Raw genomic sequence first — 23,853 nt, forward strand, 5'->3', positions numbered from 1 at the left:
CTGGAACGAGTTATCTGCTCTTTGGTAAGTCATGATTGATTGATTGAACATTTTATTAACAGATTGCAGAATGGGTACAATACAGTACGGCGCAATACACACAATTGTTAAGGGGATGCAGACCAGAGAAAGGCTTTCGTCTTGTTTACATCAGGGTCCCCCATTTTCAATTAATCATAACATATATTACCTACATTGACATACAGTAGACACTACAGTCATATTGTAACATGTCACATATCCAATAATGTGTTGTTTGCTTAAACCTTGACTAAACCTTCTCAGTTTGTGATTGTTCCGTTCTGTTAGAACAATCATATTTTACGTTGCATGGTTTGGAGGCTACCTTAGAAGAGACTCAGAGTTTAGTGTAAAAGTGAAAGTAAGACTGACTAAAGTAAACATGCTCTAGCCTAAAGCTAACATTTCCTTTTTTCCCGTTTTCCTTTATTTCAACTAGTTAGGAAGTGGAGGTTTCCATCATTTAGATTAGATTAGCTGTCATTATACAGCACAAGTACAGTACAACAACAATAAGTCTGGCAGATTTAGGCTATTTTCGGTACATTATGAACCATGACATGAAGGTATCTTTTTCTCTTAACCTGCTGTAATTTAGCCTTTAGTTTTTTGGCAAATAATCCACTGCGTCCATGATGAATTTGTTTTGGGCATCTTTGTGTCAATGTCTAGAGAACCCTAATGGATTGTCCAGACTTCCACACGCTTCCCATCACCCGTGGCAACAAGGATGGTCTGCTGGACAAAGACAAGCTTGCCAGAGGTGATCATTTTACCACTTCATTTAAGTAATTTTGTTCTTAATTTCTATCATTCCTAAACACCTCATGGATGTCAATCAATCTACATTTCATTACGGACTCGGGGTCCATATAAAAGACAGGACAATACATTGACTAAATTACATATAAAAGCACCATAAAAGAAAAGAAAATACAGATTAATGTCTTGCATAAAGACAACTGTCTCAGTGTTTCCACTGCTGGGATTGAAGGACAGAACCAAGAAGATCTCATTTACAGAGTCATTTACCCGGCAAATACATTTATACATAAGATTTCTTACTTGGTCTGGTTAGAAGTATATTTCTGGGGGGTGCATGATACCCCCCTCTATCTACTAGACTACTTGGGAAGGAAGTCACATAGGGGCGAATTCACAAAGAATGGATTGCGCATGCTAATAGCACCCTTAAATGTGTACGATTAGTGCCCGCAATTCGCTCTATTTGTCTTTGTGAGCTATTCACTAAACGTATTGCGCAGGTGATATCTTAGAGCAAACACACCCATAGGTGTGCAATTTGCTCCTGATATATGTCAGCGCAGTTGGCTCGCAGAGCAGTTTAAAAAATAAACCCGAAATGAGGGAGAGGGAAGCTCTTAGACATAACAGTATTTTCCACCATTTGTATTTCGTATTTTATTGTTTATTTGACGCATTGCTTTTTTTTATTATCTTTTTATTGATTTTCACCATGGTCCATACAAACAATATCTTGACTTCTCCTTCATTTATCTCAGCCTTCTGCAGTACAAATTGCATAAATTGTTAATAATTCTAAGTTACAGTGCAGAAGTACCAGTACATTGAGGACCCATACAGTCAATAACATCCTATACTTATTTTTTTCTAGACAAACAAAAACAATAACCAAAAATAACAGATAATATGTTGGGGTGCATCTTCCTGACACTCAACTCCTGTTACACAAGGTTCACTTGACAATTATCCCGAATGGACATTTCTGTACACCTTAAACAAATGAAGATCGTAACGGTGTAATGTGCATTATCCATCTTTCCCATTTCTTCCGAAACGTATCCTGTTGCAACCTAAAAGAAAAAGTAATTCTTTCCATCTTAAAAATATCATAAATAATATCAATCCAATCATCCACTGTAGGAATTTCTGTTCTTAACCACTTTCTAGTAATGGCTTTCCTGCTAGCCGCGCTTAGTATCTGAAATATATATCTATCCCCATTTTCTGATGGCCTGGCGCCCAAATATAGACTCTGCAACTTAAATGGTATGTCGTCCTGGAATACGTTTTTTTTTTTTTATTATTATTCCCCCCTCCTTTTTCCGATTTTTCTCCCATCCCACTGTTAGTCGTTATGCCAATTCCCAACCCCCTTCCTGGTTGTTGCGCACTTTCCCCTACTGTTGGTCCGAGAGGCCGGAGACTGTCGCATGCTTTCCTCCGACGCATGTGCAACCAGCTGGCAGCCAGCCTGGCCGCGCAGATTCTCACTGGGAGAGTGTAACGTGTGGGAGGTCGCACTACCTCTCACCAGATCCTACCTTCGCTGAGCAGGCGCCCCGACCGAACTGTAGGGGTCGCTGTCCACAACGCCCAGGACCCACCCAAGGCTCCCCTCCCCCTAACTCAGCCAAACGAGTTAGTATAGCGATCAGCCCGAGCCAAGGCAATGCTGACTCTCCGGGAGTCGAGACCGCAGCCTCTTGCATTGGTGACAATCTCCGCTACGCCACCTGACCGCCTCCTGGAATACTTGTATGGACCTCCCTCCAGAAAGGCATCAGCAAGGGACATGACCAGAATATGTGGTAATGATTTGCCTCTGAGAGGCCACACTGTCTCCAGCATTTGTAAGATTTGGTATGATGACTCCCTTGAGCTGGAGTACTAAAGAACCTAATCAGGGATTTCCAACAAAATTCTCTCCATACTGGTGAACGTGCTGTTTTCCAGTATTTCACATAAATCCTCCCATTCCTCTTCCGTTATATTTAGGTTTCCCTCCCTTTCCCATTTCTGTTTTTACATACAATGAATTACCTTTCGTCTGTTGTAATCCCATATAGAGTCTTGAGATGTTTTTTTGGTTTGAGTTCGAGACATGAGCCTCTCTGACAACTTTTAATAAATTATTTTCATAAAGCGTTTGTTTACTTCGCTTCAGTAGTTGCTCGATATAGTGCCGAACTTGAAGATATATGTAAAAATCTTAATTTTTCAAACCATGCTGCAACTTCAGATCTTGAAAGCTCTTCATGGACCCCTGATGTAAAAAGGTACAATATGCTGTTAGGCCTAGAGTCTCCCACCCTTTAAACCTTACGTCCATTCTTTTGGGTACAAAATCTGGGTCATACGCACACCATCCCAAAACTTTTATGGCTACTTTTATATTTTTTGGAGCTGGTACCTTACTCCACAACTTAAGTGGTAAACTAATCCATGGATTTCCCAACTCCCTTAAATCATTCAACAAAGCCTTATCCCCAATTGCAGCTTGAATTGGATACTCTTCTGTTACCGCCATCTCAATCTCCTTCCACCTGGCAAAATATTCTGGATTACACCAACACGTCATTGGTCTTAATTGAGCTGCAATATAATAGTCCTTCAAACATGGAAGTGCTACCCCTCCCCTGCTTTTTGCTAGTTGTAGACTCTTGTATCTAATTCTAGGTCTCCGCCCTTGCCAGATGTACCTTGAAATAAGTTTGTCCCATTCCTGACATTGTTGGTCAGGTAGGTCTAGAGCAGGGGTGGCCAACCCAGCTCTTTGCCCGACAATGTATAAAAAATAAATAAATAACATTTTTTTTAACTTTTTTTTATGTCACTCATTCCATAAGGATGTAGAATAAACATTTAAAAAAAATTAAATGGGCTATTTGCATGTTCTTGGTATCTGAATCTAGGATCAGTGTCAGAAATAGTGTCTGTTACTAGGCTTGAGTAAATTATAATGAACCAAACGAGAATATCAATTCTATTTAAAAAAATATATATATTATCTTTGACTGTGAATAACACCATGCTAAAATTGACCAGACCTGAAAAATCTAAGCAAATGAATAAAAGGAAGATGATTAAACGGAAGGTTTTGTATATACAGTACTGAATTCTCCATCTTTTTTATAATGTAAATTTCTCCACAATTTTTTATCGTATTGCAACACCGTTTTTTGCAATACGTTCAAAGAAAGGTAGATAAACTAACTGTTCTGTTTTATGGCAATAACGTTCAGGTTTGTGGGAGATAATCCCAAAAAATAAGAGAAATAAAAAAGTAAATCCAGAAGTCAGATGATTGACAGGGGCTGGTGTGAGCTGGGTAGGGTAGTTTTTCGAAATTCGAAAGCCCTGAGTCTCTTCCTTCAAAAGACTACACTCACTTTTGGCTGTGCCACTTCCTCCTGTCAATATGCGCCGGTTTCCGACTCATTAGCAACTTCAGAGGCCAGAGGGTGGGACAAATAAACACATTTACTATCAAATAGCATTGTGAGTCTGAACAACAGGACCAATTGACTATACATGTGCTTAACATTTTTTAAATAAACATTTACAGACTTTATTTTTTTAAATGGCCAAAAGTGATTTTGGCCATTGGGTCTCACATGGTACTTTTAACCCTGTGAGGCCCAAATAAAAAAGACATTAGCAACTTCAGAGGCCAGAGGGTGAACCGGTACTAAATTAGAAAAAAAACAGTATTAACACTTTATCGCCATGGTTAAATTCATAATTTACCATCCCTCGCCATCTCTATTTGTCTATGGAGAAGTTCCCCTTCTTTGCAGGGCTATAACTTTTTAAATTGTATTGCTAAATTGACATTATTATGGCCCATTCAATGTCCTATATCTTTTGTTCAGGGTGTAGCAACGTTATACTTTTTCATTCACATATTCATACAAAAATACGGTCTAAAGTATAAGTATGTTTTTATCGTTTTCTGCAGCTTTCTCCAGAACTTGATTTATAGCCCCAAATGCATTATATTGATGATGAAATACAGTTTGATAGCTATCGGTGCCAGATAAAAAATTTCAACTGGAGGTACTTCTAGAAGTTACTACGTATCATCTGATGTTGACCGGATGGGCGGCGGGTCGTTTATAATTCCGTGGGCAACGTTATATCATTCATCTAGGGTGGGTCATATGATCATCAGAGCAGTTAGTATAGAAGACGTTAGAAAATAACGCTGAAACTCACCGTGGCTTCCTCGCGTCGTTGGCAGATGAGCGTGGAACAGAATTGTTTCTATTATGGGATGGAGAAATACCCGATCCATTTCCAGGTTGTATAATAGTATATACGTCCAAATCATGTTGTTTATTGAGTTAGGGTCAGCGATCGATTATCCAGTGTGTCAAGATGGAGTCCCGGGAGCTATAGTGAGTGGTCGGACCGAATTTGGATGAGCACCAGTTTCCGGTTTGCTGTTTGGGCGATCTGCCCATCGGCCACCAGATGGCGCTCTTGAACCGTTAGAGAGTTGAGTGGAGCTCAGCAGTATATATCAGGTCCCCGGGGGAGAAATATGATTTCGATCACAGATTTTTGAAATATTGATATCAAAGACGTGTTACGGCGTCTTCGGCAGAATGAGCATGGCGGGGAAAGACGAGTTACGGCGTTCCCGGCGATTAAAGTGTTGATAAGCTCCGACGTTATCGGTACTCGAGAAATTATGGAGTTTTTTTTTAGGAATTTAAACGTCGCAAACTAGTCTTGTTGGCTGTTTTCTATATCTCTCCTCCCTCGGTCTCTCTGCCTGCGCAAGGAGCGGGCTGTGCTGTGCTCTTACACACACACTCACTCTCACACACACACACACACACACGGGTGCTTCAGAACATTTCTCAAGTTGTAGGCTACAGTACAGACAGCTCTGCTCTCATCATGACAGAACGAAACGTTCAAAAGTCTGGGTCTATTTTATTAAAGTCGATGCTGACAAGTCAACGCTCGTTGCCACAAGTGCAACAAGACATTTGCCAGTAATGTATAAGCGCTGGTACTCGTCAATGTGGCTGGCAGGGAGCTAACGTTATTAGCCTGAGCTCCTGTAGTAGAGTAATGGCCGACATTCCGGAAGTAAAAAAAAATGTATGAGAGCTTCCGATTGGTGGTAAGAACAGCAGAGGTGGGTGCAAGCGGTGTGACGTAATTGGCAGAATCGACTGTCAATCAAAATAGTATTGTATGACCAGTGGTGCAGTCGTAATATGGGAACTGCCCAAACGCCACATGCACGCGTGCTCCCGCGCATGCGCATACATGTTCCCTCGGTTGCGCACAGAACAGATGATGATTATGCATAAATGTTTTAAATGTAATTGTAGTTACAATTTCTTTAATTGAATTAACTTAAACAAGAAAAGTAAATACAAACTAAATTAACAATGTAACTCAGAGTTAGTTTACAGAAGGACAGTTTCCTTCAGAGACTGAAGCACAACTTAATGTCTCATCCTTCCAGTCGGGACCACAGATCAAGCAACCCCCCACCAATTGGTACAGGGCTTGTATTTTGGTTTGGCTCTTCTCGTTGTTATGCTATCGGTATCCTATTATTATGCAAAGTCTAGGTGATGAGTGCCGGCCGGGTACTTGCCGCACGGCGCGATGAGTCCAGTGACAATTGTGAACGCATTTTTGTGTGCGCACGTGCACATCCGTCTCAGTGATCTACTACAACGGCGTGTAACCGCGTGTGTGCACGACTGCATCGCTGTGTATGACTCCGACTTCAGCATCATGATTATAAAATAAAAACACACAAGGCATGGTGGAATACCATAAACATATTTCTTGATGTTTCCTTTTTTTTAAGTAAGTAAAGAGGCCTATGTTCATATCAGTGAGCACAATTTGTAACACAAAAAGAGAGATGTGTAGCCTATTTATTTATTTATTTAATATTTTATTTATTCATTTTATTATTATTTTATTTGTTGCCATGCAACTGTTTGTTTGAACTTTTGCTGTAAAACAGCATTACATTTGTTGTTAATTATAAAAAGTCTATAATTCAGACACATTTAAAACATTGCTGCTGCTGTTGCTGCTGAAGAAATTATATTTATTTATATTTAGTTATATAAAAGAATAATAAAGCAATGTCGATTCTGTTTTTTTTTTTTTTTTTTTGTAAAATAACCAAAAAAGAACTGATAAGAGTATCGATAAAGTACAGAACCGTTAAGCAGTATCGATAAGAGTAGTAGTATCGATAAAATCCTAACGATACCCATCCCTAGCCGTGACTGAAAAAAAAGGTTGAGAAACGCTGGTATATGGTGTGGCTCTTTGTGGTACCACAGTAATCTTTGTGGCTCTTAGTCTCCGACTGGTTGGCCACCCCTGGACTAGAGGGATTGGAATTGATTCAAAAGCTTATTTCCAGTATGTACTAGGGGTATAAAGGTACACGTATCCGTACCGAACCGTTTCAGTACTGGACCTTAGGTTCAATACGGCTGTGTACCGAACTAATACAACAGTATGTTAACCACTAACGACCGCTCACCGGGGGCTGTTTTTTTTTCACAATCTAATCTAATATATATATATATATATATATATATATATATATATATATATTTTAACAAGTCAATTATTAATTTCAATATAGAATATTCTTTGACATCCCTACAAGTACAATTAGTTACTGCACACTAACTACATCACCCCTGAGTGGAACATAGAAAGCCAAACTTTCCCTCACTGTGCCGAAAACCTGTACCGAACCGTGACTTCAAAACGGAGGTACGTACCGAACCGTGGTTTTTGTGTACCGTTACACCCCTAGTATGTACCCGTTGTTATTTTTCGTTCGGTCTCAAGTGTCGGAGAGGAGACGGGCAGAAATGACAGCTGGCAACAAATCCATTCCGAATAAGAGACAACGGACCCAGTACTTTGTTGGTGGTGTGAAAATATTCCTACAACATTAAATATCTTTGGAACCGATTGTATTCAATTATATCTGAATCGGGAGATTATCTTCTCTGTCAAAATTGAAAGTATCTCTCCGTTCATAAAGGCATAGAATATGGCATATATTATTGAAATAATTGTTCTCTAACGAACACACCTATTTCTTTTTTTTATCCACTTTTTCTCCTTATTTTCTATTTTTCTCCCATCCCAATTTCGTATTTCCAATTCTCCCCTCCCCCGTCTTGAACGTTGCTCGACTATGCCTCCCACTGGTCGGTCGTAGGGAGGATAGAAGCCGTGCATCACGTGTCCCCTCCGGTACATGAGGAGGCAGCCTGTCGCATCTTTTCACCAGACAGCGTGGACTCTAAGTGGCGAGGTGTAACGCATGGGAGGCTCACACTAACCCCGCTACTTCCTGTCTCTGCTGTGCAGGCGTCCCCCAACAGACCTGTAGGAGTCGCTGTCCACAACGTCCAATCCCCACCCATCGACTTCCACCCGCTACCTCTGCCAATTGAGATAGTATGACGACTGGCCCAAGCCGGAGGCAATGCTGACACCGGGATTCGAGACCGGAGTCTCTTGCATTGGTGACGAGCGCAATCTCCGCTGCGCCACCCAGCCGCCCGCGAACACATCTATTTCTATATTTAATATAATTTCATATATACCGTACTTTTCGCACTATAAGCCGCACCTGACTATAAGCCGCAGCAGCTAAATTGAATGATGTGTATACATATATAAGCCGCACTGGACTATAAGCCGCAGGTGTTTTAATGTTTAATTACCATATGTAATTAGCATTGGGACACAATACTGTCGGACAAATAACAAGAATTAACTCATTTACAAGTTGTTTTAAGTTTAGCAAATAAGGGAACAGATAAATAACATTTCAATGCAGTCAAAAAAGCAATATTTAGATTTTTACATTTTCGGGTTTGGTCACGTCGAGTCACATATAAGCCGCACCGTTATATAAGCCGCAGGGTCGAAAAATGGGGGGAAAAGCCGCGGCTTATAGTCCGAAAAGTACGGTACTCAAGTGCGCCGTCGGACAGATTCGGCCGTCAGACGTGCGTAATGGAGAGGGGAGCTCTTGTGGAGAGAACTAGGTCGCAAGGTTGCCCTGACGACAGGCAGCTGGACTGCCCTGACGACCGAAAGCTATGTTACCGTCACTTGCGGGGGGATTCCCCGGCTGGCAGAGCTGGCAAAGTCTGCGACATCGGTACCATCCGAGTGAGTGTGTTTGGACTGATTGTGACCAGGCTGCATGCGCTCATGTCTGACACCCCGGGACCATGTGAGTCAGCTGAGACAGGCTATTTATGTTCTATTAGGCTATCTTGTTGCAAAATAATAATAATAATAATAATAACCTCTTTGAAAATACTCTTGGTGCTTAGTACAGTTGGTTATTTTCAGCGTTTTATGCGCTTATCTGTTACATTTACATGTCATTTAGCTGACGCTTTTATCCAAAGCGACTTACAAGTTCTGTACGACAAGTCATCAGGAAGGGTACAACTCTATCAGCTGAGTAACAATGTACATCAAAGTGTTGAGTGCTACAGTGTAGGTTAGTTTATTAGGACAAGTGCATGACAGTACGGTTAGTTAGGGTTAGATTTTTATAATTAAAATTTTTTTAGATAAATTTTTTTTCATTTCAGATAGTGGTTGAAGAAGTGCGTCTTTAGTCGACGGCGAAAGATTTGACGGGTTTCGGCTGTCCTAATTGGGGTGGGTAGTTCATTCCACCATTGTGGGGCAAGGACTGAGAAAAGGCAGGTTCTCCTTGATGACCCTCCCGGAGCTCTGATAGGAGTGGGTCTGAGATGGCCAGAAGATGCAGAGCGTAGGGGTCTTGAGGGTGTGTAGTTAGAGACCATTGACCGGAGGTAGGCGGGAGCGGTTCCCTTTGCTGCACAGTATGCCAGGTCGAGGGCCTTGAAGCGGATTCGTGCAGCAATGGGGAGCCAGTGCAGGTCCCTAAGAAGTGGGGTGACATGGGCCGACTTCGGTAGGTTTGAGATCAGGCGGGCCGCTGCGTTCTGAATGAGTTGAAGAGGCTTGGTGGCCGTGGCCGGGAGGCCAGCAAGCAGTGCGTTGCAGTAGTCCGAGGCGGGAGATGACTGTTGATTGGACGAGGAGTTGGGTGGCTTCTTTTGTCAGGAAGGGGCGGATCCTTCTGACGTTGCTCAGGAGGAATCTGCAGGTCCTGGTTGTCGCTGCGATGTGAGCGGAGAAGTTCAACTGGTCTTGGCGGTCGGGGACGCGGTCACAGCTGCATTCTCGACTGTGATGGAAAGGTCGGTCAGGGGGGAGGATTTGGCCGGTAGGTGGAGCAATTCTGTTTAGCTTAGGTTCAGTTTGAGGTGGTTGGTGGCTGTTATTTATTATCCGTTATATATTCTATTATCTGTTACATTTTCGTTGACATATTAAGTTAATATAAAACCGTGTTTAGAAATATTTTGAGTTTAAGCTTTCGAAATTTTTTTGTGGGAATGACGTTTTCTTTCCCCGCTTTCGGCGTTTATTGCGTCATACAAACGGAAAATGAATCTAGCAGATCAACGTCAAACAATTGGAATTTCTTTTCTCCAGACGCATCGGCCAGAGGTAAGAGGAATCTAATGTTATTTCCAGCTCGATTGTCCATTTATTTCATTGCAATCTGTCTGATCAACGTATGGTGTCTTACTAAAGAAAGCTGTTAGTGACAATCAACGAATCATAAACGACCCCCCCCCCCCCCCTTTCCTTCAAGCATGATGGAGCATAATGTATAGCGATCATATGCATTTGACATTTCTTATATAGCGTGTATAGTGATAAACACCAATCGATAATGTATTATACGCGTCGGGGCCTATAACGCGCATTCTAGGAATTACTGCTATACAGTCTAAAAACATACTTATATTCTCGACGGTACTAACACGACAATGTATGAATGGAAAAATAAAACGTTCCCACATCCGGAACGATGGATACCCGATGTTGAATGGGCCATAGTAGTGTTGATATAGCTATAGTATTTAAAAAGTTATAGCCCTGCAAAGAATACTGCATGGCACCCAATGTGTTAACACGTTGAGTGCCACGGGTCCGGTGCCCCGGAACCCTGTTGCGTGCCACCACCCACTTCAATGATATAGTTTATGCGTTAGCAAATATGAGAGCTCTATCTTAAATGATGGCTATGTGTATAATAGGGCCGTCGCTTATCAATGACTTGTTTGCAGTCAACATTGTCAAAACGGATCGTTTTTATCTGTTCATTTCCGTTTTATACCATTTTGAAAAACGCTTGTTTCTTGAACGTTTCCGAAAATGTCAGAAGATTCTGTGATAATCGCCCTTTACTGGAATACACTGGAATACAAAAAAAACACGTTGTAATTTTTCAGCCTATTTATGAATCGTTTTCAAATAAACGCTAGATTATCGATAGTATATGTGTACTTATGCACGCTATAGAAGCGGGCTGAACAATCGATTCTCTTATTTCCTGATCGCCAGGGCCGCCTGGGAGAAATGCGAGGTCCTGTGCGAGATTTAAACGCGAGGGCCCCCCCCTATATTTTTATTTTATTTTTTTCTCATACAGTCAACATATTCTTAAATAATAGCGCTGCCCGAGGCTGGGCATGATACAGTCAACATATAGCAAGAGAGCGAGAGAGAGCTCCCGTTCTACAGTCAATATACAGTGTTATCGCTGCACATACCCGGCAATGCCCCTGACCCTCCACCAGAGCAAGGCCAGAGAGAGAGAGAGAGAGAGCCCAAAACCAGAGCAAATTGAAATGCTATTTGGCCCTAAACAGAGAGTACACAGTGGCAGAATACCTGAGCACTGACTGAAGATCCTTGACTAGGTACAGACTCAGCGAGCACAGCCTAGCCATCGAGAAAGGCCGCCATAGGCAGACCTGGCTCCCAAGCGAAGACAGACCCACTGCACACAAGATGAGGTGGAAACCGAGCTCCACTTCTTAACAACCTGCCCACTATACCAAGACATACTTCCCACAAATTGCAAACACCCAAAGAGACTTTGAAAACATTTACAATAACTCAAAACTCCCATACCTACTGAGAGAAATACAAGAATGTGAAATAAAGCCCATTTGAATTGAAGAGAGATAGATAGAGCATGTCTGTGTGTTAGAAAGAGAGAGATAGAGAGAGAGCATGTCTGTTTGTGTGTGTGTGTGTTAGAGAGAGAGCATGTATATGTGTGTTAGAAAGAGATAGAAATATATAGAGAGAGCATGTCATTTTGTGTGTTAGAGAGAGATATAGAGCATGTCTGTGTGTTAGAAAGAGAGGGAGCTTGTGTGTTAGAGAGAGAGAGAGAGAGAGCATGTCTGTGTGTGTGTGTTAGAGAGAGAGCATGTATGAGAGAGATAAGCAAAGATGAGCCCCTAAAGGATATTCAACTTTTAATGGAAGAACAAAACGGAAGGAAAAGATAACTTCACAAATGCAACATGAATATACATAGATCCAAAAGGACAAAGATCAACACTTAAATCCAAAGAGAAGAGGGTCTATACCAGAGAAAACAAAGTAGCAAGGAGCCAATGGCCAACATCAGCTAAATAGGCTAACTGCAAATAGAGTAGCCAGGTACTGACGCCAGGCCACACACCGTTAGCTACTACAACAGCTAGCCGGCCCGTTTGGCTCCCGAGAGAGAGAGAGAGAGAGAGATATATCCACGGCGGGAATAGAATAGAGTGCATTAAAAACTCACCAAACGTCCAAGAGGATGGAGACAACTGCGTGGAGTTGACGAAGTTCATCTGCCGAATGACCGTCCTCTTCATCTTGGCATAACAATGCTGCATGCGCTCTCTCTAGGTTAGCTGTATGTCATGTATGTCATAACTGTATGTCATGTATGTCATATATGTTATGATGAATTGAAAATGGGGGACCCTGATGTAAACAAGACGAAAGTCTTTCTCTGGTCTGCATCCCCTTAACACTTTGGCTGCCAGGAAACGTGTTTACACGTCATTGCCGGCCATGCTCAAGTTGCCGGAGGACGCTTTACAGCGTCCTTATATCAATATTTCAAAAATCTGCGATCGGATTCATATGTCCCCTCCGCTGGCCTGAGATCCACCAGGAGGACCCACTGAGCTCTCTGGCGGTTCAGGAGCGCCATCTGGTGGCCGATCGGCGCAATCGCTTAACAGGAAGCGGCATAGAGGTTGTGCTGGACGTCCGTATTACTTCCGGGCACTCGCTATAGGTCCCGGCATTCTAGCTCGTCACAATACACAGTGATCGATTGCCAATAACTCGATAAACAACATGATTTGGACGTATATACCATTATACAAGCTGGAGATGGACCGGGTAAATCTACATCCCATAATGATACAATTTCTACTCTACGATGATCGCCCAACGGCGCGCGGAGACTGGGGTGAGTTTTAGCGTGTAACGTTACCGTCTTCGATACTAACTGCTATTATCAACATTTGACCCACATTAGATGATTGGTATAACGCTGCCCACGGAATTATAAACGCCCCCTAGCCCATCCGGTCAACATCAGATGACGTGTAGTAACTTCTAGAAGTACGTCTAGTTGGAATTTTTTATATCGCGCTGATTGCCATATTGCCATATTGCATCATCAATATAATGCATTTGGGGCTATAGATCACGTTCTGGAGAAAGCTGCAGAAAGAGATGAAAACATACTTATACATTAGACCATACTTTACTATGAATATGTGAATGAAAAAGTTTAACGTTGCTACACAATGAACAATACATATAGGACTTTGAATGGGCCCTAATAATGGCAATGTAGCAATAGAATTTAAAAAGTTATAGCCCTGCAAAGAAGGGGAATTTCTCCATAGACAAATAGAGCTGGCAACCTATGGTATATCATGAATTTAGCCTTAGGCAATCAAAGTGTTAACAATTGTATGTATTGAGCTGTACTGTACTGTACCCATTCTGCAATCTGTTAATAAACTTTTCAATCAATCAATCAAAGCTAACGCTAGTTAGCCTTTAGCTAAGCTAGCTACTAGCCGACATCATCATGGCTATCCCGACTGAACCACACGTTAGCACTCCATATTATAACGTAGCTAAAGCTAACTAGCTGTCCCTGCCTTTAGCCGGGATGGCTAGCCTGACTGAACTGTCTAACATGCAACAACTTTCATCTTCAGTCCATCTGCCGAATGACCGTCCTCTTCGTTTTGGCTGGCATAACTAAGCATAACCTCCAAAGCTGCACGCGCAAAATAGTCAAACGCAGCTGACGCACGCCGGCGTACACATGATGTAACCCCTCCCTTCGTTGAAACCAATAGTATGTCTGCTGCAGAGCCCCAGAGCTCCAGAGCTCCAATAGTGAGTGTCTGCTGCAGAGCCAGGAACATTCTACAAACGTGTCTAATGTGAAATATATAAGCATATAAGCAAAACTAGATTTTAGGTCTGTGATGAAAAAGGGCCTCGCGGGAAGGGGGGCCTCGCAAAAAATAAAAAAAAATAATAAATAAAAAATATATATTTTTTGTGTGTGAGGCCCCCCTTTCCGCGAGGCCCTGTGCGACCGCGCTGCTCGCACACCCCCTGAGGCGGCCCTGCTGATCGCACACACACGCAGACACACACATATGGCACACGCTGATATATAGGTGAAAATAGCTCTGATTATCCCAAGACTGGTAAAATAGATTCCTTACCTCAGATCAGATGTTCTCCAAAAAGATTATTCCAATTCCTGATCGCCATTCCAAATATCGATCGCGTTTATTGATCCAACGCTGGGTACTGGAAACACACATTTTCCGCTGTTCTGGTGGTGGTCGATAACTTGGATCGTCTCCGGTTACTTGTCTGACAAATAAAATGTGGAAGCAGGACTTTTTTTTCTCCATGTGTTTCATTCAATCCAATCCAAAGGGGTGCAGTACCATCCGGAGAGACGATAGGGGGCGGTATTTTACCTGTTCGAGTTCAGACAGATCCCCACTGGTAACGTGAAGCTACATTGATGAAAAATGTATGGAAATCGATAATAAAAAAGATAACGATAAAAAACGAGGTCTCTCTGGCACTCAACGGTTGGCATGAACTAACGAGAAATCTCGTCGTTGGCACTCAAAGTGTTAATAGCGCCGACAACGTTAAATAACAATATTTAAATAATAAATAAGATTGCATGGTATCTCTGGGTGGTTGGATCAATATCATCCTTGATTTCATAGAGTATATCAAGAATTGCTTGAGCTGGCAACCTGTGTCTCCGGATGATTTCGGTCTTGCCTAAATCAAAAAATGATATTCTCATTCGAAATATTCTTTCACGAGCACGCCTGGCATTACGATGCCTTTTCCTGGCAACAATTACTGCTGCCATGATCACCGAGACGCTGGCAATGACACCCCTTTATAAATGTGCTTAGTTACCACCAAATCTCTGAAGGCGTAAATAGCGTTGCGTGGCAATTAGTTCAAATTCTTTAATAGTTGTCATACAGAAGTACAGAATACTTTCATACAAAATGCTTCTTACTGTTACGCTCCAGAGACTGTGCTAGACAAGATAGTATCAAATAACATAATATAGCATGTAATTTAGAAGAAGAAAAATGAGGTCAGTGTTCGGTATAGACATATGTACAATGTTCTGAGTTACCATATAATATACAATACTATGCAGTGTACTAATGTACAGTACTATCTAGTGCAAAGCAGAAATGGGATGAGGTACAATTTTAGGTACAATTTACAGTAAGGTGTACGAGTTGTAGTGCAATCCTTCATCAATAAATATAAAGTGTGGGGAGTGGGTGCTACAGTGTGTTTGTTTAAAGTGAGTGTGTGCGTGTGGATGTGTGTGCTATGTGCGTTTGGTGGTTGTTGTTGTGTAGTGTTCATTCATTGTTCGTTTAGCAGCCTGATGGCCTGGGGATAGAAGCTTCTTCTGAGTCTTTCTGTGCTCGCCTTGAGACTCCGGTATCGCTTGCCTGACCGCAGCAGTTCAAAGAGGCAGTTGTTCGGGTGACTGGAGTCTTTAATGATTCTCTTCGCCTTGCCCTTGCAACGCTTGTTGTAAATGTTCTGGAGGGTGGGGAGCCCCCCTCCAATTGTGCGTTCGGCTGAACGTGTCACTCTTTGTAGTCTGCTTCGGTCTTGTGCAGTGCTATTCCCAAACCAGGAGGTGATGTTGCCGGTCAAGATGCTCTCTATTGTACATGAGTAGAAGTTCTTAAGGATCTTCTGACTGACTTGGAATTAGCACAGATCTTTGTGAATTTGTGTTTTTGCGATGAGGCTAATTTGCATAGAAAGGGGCACATGTTCCGCCCATATTACCTCATTTAAATACCCACAGATGGCACCGACGCAATGCTGATGGCAACGCAGTTAGCACCGCATTTCACCCTTTGCGCTTGCTTTGTGAATAACAAACTGTGTTTCAGAGCTATTTGCACAAAGCATAGCTAGGGTTGGGCACCGAAAACCGGTTCTAATAGGAACCGGTTCCTAACTTCCGGTTCTGGAAGTTACAGTACAGCAACCAAATTAAACTGTATCAAGTCAACTGATACTGTGAATAGTATGATTTTCTTTTTGAAAAAAAAAAAAATCTCCTTCGAAATAAGCTGTCACCTGTTTTGACCTGCACCTCAAAGAATCGGAATCGAGAATCGTTTAGAACAGGAATCGATATGGAGAATCGGAACCGGAACCGGAATCGTTCAAATCCAAACGATGCCCAACCCGCATAGCATCAGAAAAAGCCACGCAATCCCTTTGTGAATTTGCCCCACAGTAAACTAACAGAGAACAGGCATCTACATTACATCTGTACACATAGTAAACTAACTGAGAGAACAGAGACATCTTCATTACATCTGTACACATAGTAAACTAACTGAGAGAACAGAAGCATCTACACTACATCTGTACACATAGTAAACTAACTGAGAGAACAGAGGCATCTTCACTACATCTGTACACATAGTAAACTAACTGAGAACAAAGACATCTACACTACATCTGTACACATAGTAAACTAACTGAGAACAAAGACATCTACACTACATCTGTACACATAGTAAACTAACTGAGAGAACAAAGACATCTTCATTACATCTGTACACATAGTAAACTAACAGAGAGAACAGAGACATCTTCACTACATCTGTACACATAGTAAACTAACTGAGAGAACAGAGACATCTTCACTACATCTGTACACATAGTAAACTAACTGAGAACAAAGACATCTACACTACATCTGTACACATAGTAAACTAACTGAGAGAACAAAGACATCTTCACTACATCTGTACACATAGTAAACTAACGGAGAACAAAGACATCTACACTACATCTGTACACATAGTAAACTAACTGAGAGAACAAAGACATCTTCACTACATCTGTACACATAGTAAACTAACTGAGAGAACAAAGACATCTTCACTACATCTGTACACATAGTAAACTAACTGAGAGAACAGAGACATCTTCATTACATCTGTACACATAGTAAACTAACTGAGAGAACAGAGACATCTTCACTACATCTGTACACATAGTAAACTAACTGAGAGAACAGAGACATCTTCACTACATCTGTACACATAGTAAACTAACTGAGAGAACAGAGACATCAGAGACATCTTCACTACATCTGTACACATAGTAAACTAACTGAGAGAACAGAGACATCTTCACTACATCTGTACACATAGTAAACTAACTGAGAGAACAGAGACATCAGTATTTTACCCAACATAGATGTAGTATTTATGGCCGGTTTAGATGAATCGACTAATTGATAAAATAATCAACTGATTAATCGATAACAAAATAATTCTTAGTGATAGCCCTAGTATTTTCCCCAACATAGATATAGTACTTTGCTGGCTTGTTGCAGTGTTCTTGCTTGATGCAGATGTTGGCTGTATATCTTTTTACTGTCCAGAGTCGTCGGAGGATGAGGAAGAAGACGATGAGAGCGATGAAGACTGGAGCTCACATAGTGGACTTGCAGCAGAGGAAGAGAAGGGAGGGGGTGAAAACTCAGAAGATGAAATTTGTAAAGAAGAGGAAGATGAGGCAGAAAGTGAAAAAGAGGACGGTGAGAATGACGTGGGATGGGAATACATTATTTCGAATTTGAATTTCTTCAATATTTAGTTTCAAAAGTGTGGCTATGACGGTTCTCTCAGTTTCAGAAAAGGACACAGACTGGTTTGTAATCCAAGGTTACGAGGAGCTTGGAGAGAAAAGTGGAGCTAAACTACAGACAAGACACTTGGAAATCCGGCTCAAGAGATTGTCAACGGTAAGATGGGGAGGAAAATATTACAGTGAGTTTCTTTTGCATAATGCATTTGCACATTTTATATAAGAACCTTTACACGATAAAAAATATATATATAGTGTATTAAAAAAAGAAATAATTGCTTAACTAGGCTTGCCTAGTCTCGTTCTTGGCTGGGTCTTGCTTAACTAGGCTTGCCTAGTCTCGTTCTTTGCTGGGTCTTGCTTAACTAGGCTTGCCTAGTCTCATTCTTGGCTGGGTCTTGCTTAACTAGGCTTGCCTAGTCTTGTTCTTGGCTGGGTTGGGCTTGACTTGGTGTCTACTGTAGCCTATTGTCTCTTAGCGAGAGAGAGGCGTGGAGAGAGAGATACTCTAACCAACCACACTTAGTTCGCACAGCAGATTAAAGTAGATACTTTGATAGTGGGATGTACAATGTACCCCTGTTGTGTACCTTTTCTAACAAATCTCAGACCAAAACCCTGCTCAGACTAGTGTGAGTGAAACCCTGCTCAGAGATTGATGTTGGATTATTCCTGATTCTTGGAACGATTAGTCAGTTAGCTAAGATACATACAGAGTGCTCTCTGCTGGATAACACCACCACCAGGTCCAGAGGACAGAGTGCTCCCTGCTGGATAACAACACCACCAAGTCCAGAGGACAGAGTGCTCCCTGCTGGATAACAACACCACCAGGTCCAGAGGACAGAGTGCTCCCTGCTGGACAACAACACCACCAGGTCCAGAGGACAGAGTGCTCCCTGCTGGATAACAACACCACCAGGTCCAGAGGACAGAGTGCTCCCTGCTGGACAACAACACCACCAGGTCCAGAGGACAGAGTGCTCCCTGCTGGATAACAACACCACCAGGTCCAGAGGACAGAGTGCTCCCTGCTGGACAACAACACCACCAGGTCCAGAGAACAGAGTGCTCCCTGCTGGATAACAACACCACCAGGTCCAGAGAACAGAGTGCTCCCTGCTGGACAACAACACCACCAGGTCCAGAGGACAGAGTGCTCCCTGCTGGACAACAACACCACCAGGTCCAGAGAACAGAGTGCTCCATGCTGGACAACAACACCACCAGGTCCAGAGGACAGAGTGCTCCCTGCTAAACAACAACACCACCAGGTCCAGAGGGCCGAGTGCAACACCACTTTCCCACAACGGCCTTGACTGGGGCCTGAAACGGTGATCTTCCGACCATGAGTGTGGAGCGTGTGGAGCGTGTGGATGTTTCATGCATTTCATTAGTCCAGACAATGTCTTTGGGCTGATTTATCAGTGTGCAGGTGAGTTTTGAGAGAAACTTTGTGGTCTTGGTTGACCAGGTGGAGAATTTAAGTCTGTTTGACATAAGGCTGAGACCACTTATTGATTTATCGATAACTGTGTGAAATCGATAAGTGGCATCACTTATCGATTTTCTTTGCATGTGTAAAAAAATATATATACTTTATACCAGGGCTATTCAACTAAATTGTTCAGGGGGCCACATTGTCAGAGACCCAAGGGGCCAGGGGCCGGACTGCCACGGCGCCTCCCCGTGCTATGAATATATGTACACTTGACACAACACGCAACCACATTTTCACAACTTTTATTTAACTACATTGCAAAAGTAGTATACTTTTCAAAAAAAGTGCTTCATTTATGTGCAATAACTGCAACATCTCCTCCTCAACATTTCAATATAAAAATAAAATAAAAAACAAAGTGCATGATGTGCATCTGAACATTCTAACATTGACACTTGAACAAAAAAACACATTTATAGTGCAGCTGAGCTTATGAAAAAGTGCTTCATGTCTGTGCAACAACAGCAAATCACAGCATCTTATTAGCACTTATTGTCCACTCTTAACTCTCAAACATCAGGGGGGTGGGGGGCAGACAGGCCTAGCCTACATACACACATCTAATGAGAGCGATTGCACTTCTTTGACTGGGCAATGGCAGAGAAAGAGGGTTCATAGGAAGTGAGGGCTACCCGCAAACAGTGATGCAAATGCTCATTTGTCAAGGAGGCACGTTGCTTGTTTTAATGGCATTCATGTGAGAGAAACTGGATTCACAGGTGTATGTTGAGCCAAACATTGTTAGCACAGATATTGCCAGCGTTTTTATTTTGGGGAATGTCTTGACATGAATACACTTTATCCAAAATGTTGTGGTGGATTCATTCTCAAGTGCCTGCTTCAGAGCAGATGATGCTTGCATGTCAATTATTTCAAGTTGCAGGAGACCTTCATCAATGTGAAGTGATGCAAGGAACTCTTGTCCTTTTGTGGAAATAGCAGCTACATTGGCAAATGGGTTGCTCACAAAATGCATCAATTCTCTGGACATGTCAAATTCATCAAATCGACTTGCAAAGTTTTCCCTCAATTTATCAATGAAATCTGTCATTAATTTAGTGACTTTTGGCTCAATTGTGCGTGTTAACGTTGACATGAAAAGAAAAAAGTAAAAAAAAAAAAAAAAAAAATTATCATGTAATCTTTGGTGGGCCAGTCAGAATCATCCCGCGGGCCGGATCTGGCCCGCGGGCCGCCAGTTGAATAGCCCTGCTTTATACTATACTAGGTCTTGTGGCATGTTTTAGTTAAAACATCCCCATTTCATGTAAATTCAGTTGAATTGCAACTCTGCACTGTGCATTCAATATGCAGTGCACTCCATCACATCCAGAGACCACCGACTATAAAATGAGAAGGATCACTGTGGTAGTTTTGAATGGGGAAATCTGTAACACTAAAGATGGCGGCAATGACAAAGAATTGCTGCAAGATTAACATAAATGTGTTGTTTAAATAATAATAAAAGTATATTAAAAAAATATACTAATAAAAAATATCAATAGGTTTGATTGAAAATGTTATTAACAGATTGCAGAATGGGTACAATACAGTATGGCTCAATACACACAATTGTTAAGGGGATGCAGACCAGAGAAAGACTTTCGTCTTGTTTCCATTGGAGTCCCCCATTTTCAATTCATAATGAATTGTAAGTAAGGGTGCAATTAGCACCGTGCAATCCATTCTTTGTGGATCCTGCCCCCAGTCTGTTTGACACTGTGGTCTTGGTTGATCATCAAAGTCAAAGTCAACTTTATTGTCATTTCCCATAATGTGCAAGACATACAGAAAATGTAATTACGTTCCCCCCTTCCCACAGTGTATATAAAAAGATCTCTACAATATAAACAAAGTAATATAGGACACAATATACAACACACAATATACAGGACTATGTACAATATAAACAGTAGCTAAAAATAAATGAATGAGTGACTTAAATAAAAGAGGTAAAAGAGAACTTAGTGCAAATCTTCCTACCAGCGGTAGTACATAGTCAAATAAAATAAAGTGGCAGTGAGTTAGTAAAGTGGCAGTGTGTGTCTGTGGGATGGTGTGTGTGTGTCAGTGGGTTGTGGGTTCCTAGTCCAGAGTCTGTGGGGGCAGAGTAAGAGGGGGGAGAGCTGGGAGAGAGTTCAGCTTCCCGACAGCCTGATGGATGAAGCTGCCTTTCAGTCTGCTCGTCCTAGCTCAGAGGCTCCTCATTCTCCCGGAGGGCAGGGTGGGTGATGAGTGCTTTGCAGGCCAGGCGTGTGTTGTAGATGTCCTGGAGGGAGGGGAGGGGGGCACCAACGATCCTCTCAGCTGTTCTGACCGTTGCAGGGTCTTGTGGCAGGATGCCGTGCAACCCTCGTACCACGCGGTTATGCAGCTGGTCAGGAGGCTCTCGATGGTGCCCCAGTAGAAGGAGCACAAGATGGGAACTGAGGCTCCAGCTCTTCTCAGTTTGCGGAGGAAGTAGAGGCGCTTCAGGTTGTTCAGCAGAGTGGTGTCACTGTCACAGGTCTGTGGTCAGGGTTTGTAGTCTGTGATGGTCTGAATCCCCCGCCACAGGCTCCTGGTGTCTCTGCTGTCACTGAAACGGTGCTCTGTCCTCTTTGGGCGTTTTCACACCGGCAAGACTCCGGCTCTGTTCTGGAGCCTCTGAACCTTGGTGCTCTCTGGTGAACCAGCCCGTGTGTACACCTATTTAAGCAGAACCCGAGGCTCCACCATCCTCCGTCATCAAAACAGCTTCAAAGGTTCGGCATTGCATCTGCACCATGTACTCAACAGGTAGCAATCTCAAGATGAGATCCGATTCAAATGTATTGTCATTATACAGCACAAGTACAATACACCATCCAACCAAAGTGGATAAAGAAATGCTCCAGAAAAAAATAAATTAATGAAATAAAAAAGAAGTTGTGAAACCAAGAGATTTGAACCTGGGACCATAGGATCCACAGGCAGCCACACTAACCAGTTGAGCTAAAGGGTCCGACGTTGACTGCAACTGACTAATCCATAGTTTACACTTGTCAAGAGCCGATTGCGCAGTCGGTTAGTATTGGCATTAATAAATCAGATGTCATGCTAATATGTCATGTTCTACAGTAGGACTTACTACTATGATACGCAATAAAACAAGTCATTAGAATAATAGAAGCCTACTTTGCTGGAATGATTAATTTTGAACGTATACAGTACGTGTGTGTGTGTGTGCTTGCGCGCTTTGGCTCACTACCTTTCTCCATGCATATTTATTTCTGTAGCATTTCTTTATCCACTCTGGTTGGATGGTGTATTGTACTTGTGCTGTATAATAACAATACATTGGAATCTAATCTCATTTTGAGATCAGTCACAAATCGCTTCCTGTTGAATGGATCGATTGAGTGCAATGCCGAACCTCGAAAAAGTTTTTGCTTGTCCTGACAGCCTAGAATATGACACGCCCACTGATGATGTCACCGTTCGCAAGGAAAAAACAACAATTTTCTGAACCAATTAATCCCGGTGTGAACGCGCCTATTTGTGTACTGTGTGGTGGACACTAGATGGAGGTGTCTCACTTCAGAATGGACACTGATTGAGTGACAGGAGGGAGTTGACTTAAGGGTGTGGCTGTACCTTGGTTCTGTTGGATTTGTTTGGAAGTAAAGTTCAGAGACTCGATACTCCGTCTGCTCGTCTCATTGATTCACTTCCACAGTGGTGACCCTAAACGTGTGAAATATGAGCAATAACGAGAATCCACCGGCTGTGGTTCCCGCAGTGTATGCAGCTACAGTCAAGTTGCCAGAGTTTTGGCAGCATGACCCGGCCCCGTGGTTTCAGCACATCGAGGCACAATTTCACCTCCGCGGAATAACGTCGGATGAGACGAAATATTACCATGTTGTTGCGGCATTGGATTCCTCCACTACACGCCGGCTGATGGGATGCCTGAGAGAGCCGCCAGCAGCCGGCAAATACGACGCGCTCAGAGAACAGCTGTTGCGCATTTTCCAGCTGTCGGATGCAGAGCTCGCGGAGCGCCTATTGTCCCTCAACGGATTGGGGGACAGTAAACCAACAGAACTGATGGAGAACATGCTAGCACTGCTTGGTTCAGGTGACGCTACATTTATTTTTGTGCAGCTGTTCCTGCGTCAACTCCCGACTCCGGTGCGCACAGCTCTGGCCAGCTCGCCTCTCGTGCGCACCAAGGATTACCGGGGATTGGCAGAGGAGGCGGACAGAATACTACTGGCCTCCCGTCAGTACTGTGTGGCTGCGGTGTCTGATCGGGTGGCTGATCGCAGGGATCAGACACAGAGGGATGATAGAGGGCTTTGTTATTATCATCGCCGTTTTGGCAACAAATCGAAGAGCTGTGTTCCACCATGCACCTTTGGTAACCAGGGAAACGTGAGAGCCGGCGC

The 23,853-nt window shown here is 42.6% G+C and overlaps 1 protein-coding gene across 1 annotated transcript in view; it reads left to right on the forward strand.

Moving 5' to 3' along the window:
* Positions 1-702: 702 nt before the first annotated feature.
* Positions 703-23,853, forward strand: part of LOC311241649 (uncharacterized protein) — a gene marked incomplete at its 5' end in the record, with an annotated part of 44,378 nt that continues 21,227 nt past the window's right edge. The window contains 3 exons of the mRNA XM_084330525.1: positions 703-784; positions 17,738-17,893; positions 17,985-18,100. Coding sequence (XP_084186651.1) covers positions 703-784; positions 17,738-17,893; positions 17,985-18,100 — 354 coding nt within the window. The remainder of the gene's footprint in view (positions 785-17,737; positions 17,894-17,984; positions 18,101-23,853) is intronic.

This window comes from Notolepis coatsorum (assembly GCF_963971535.1).
Source record: "Notolepis coatsorum genome assembly, chromosome: 15".
NCBI classification, from domain to species: Eukaryota; Metazoa; Chordata; class Actinopteri; order Aulopiformes; family Paralepididae; genus Notolepis; species Notolepis coatsorum.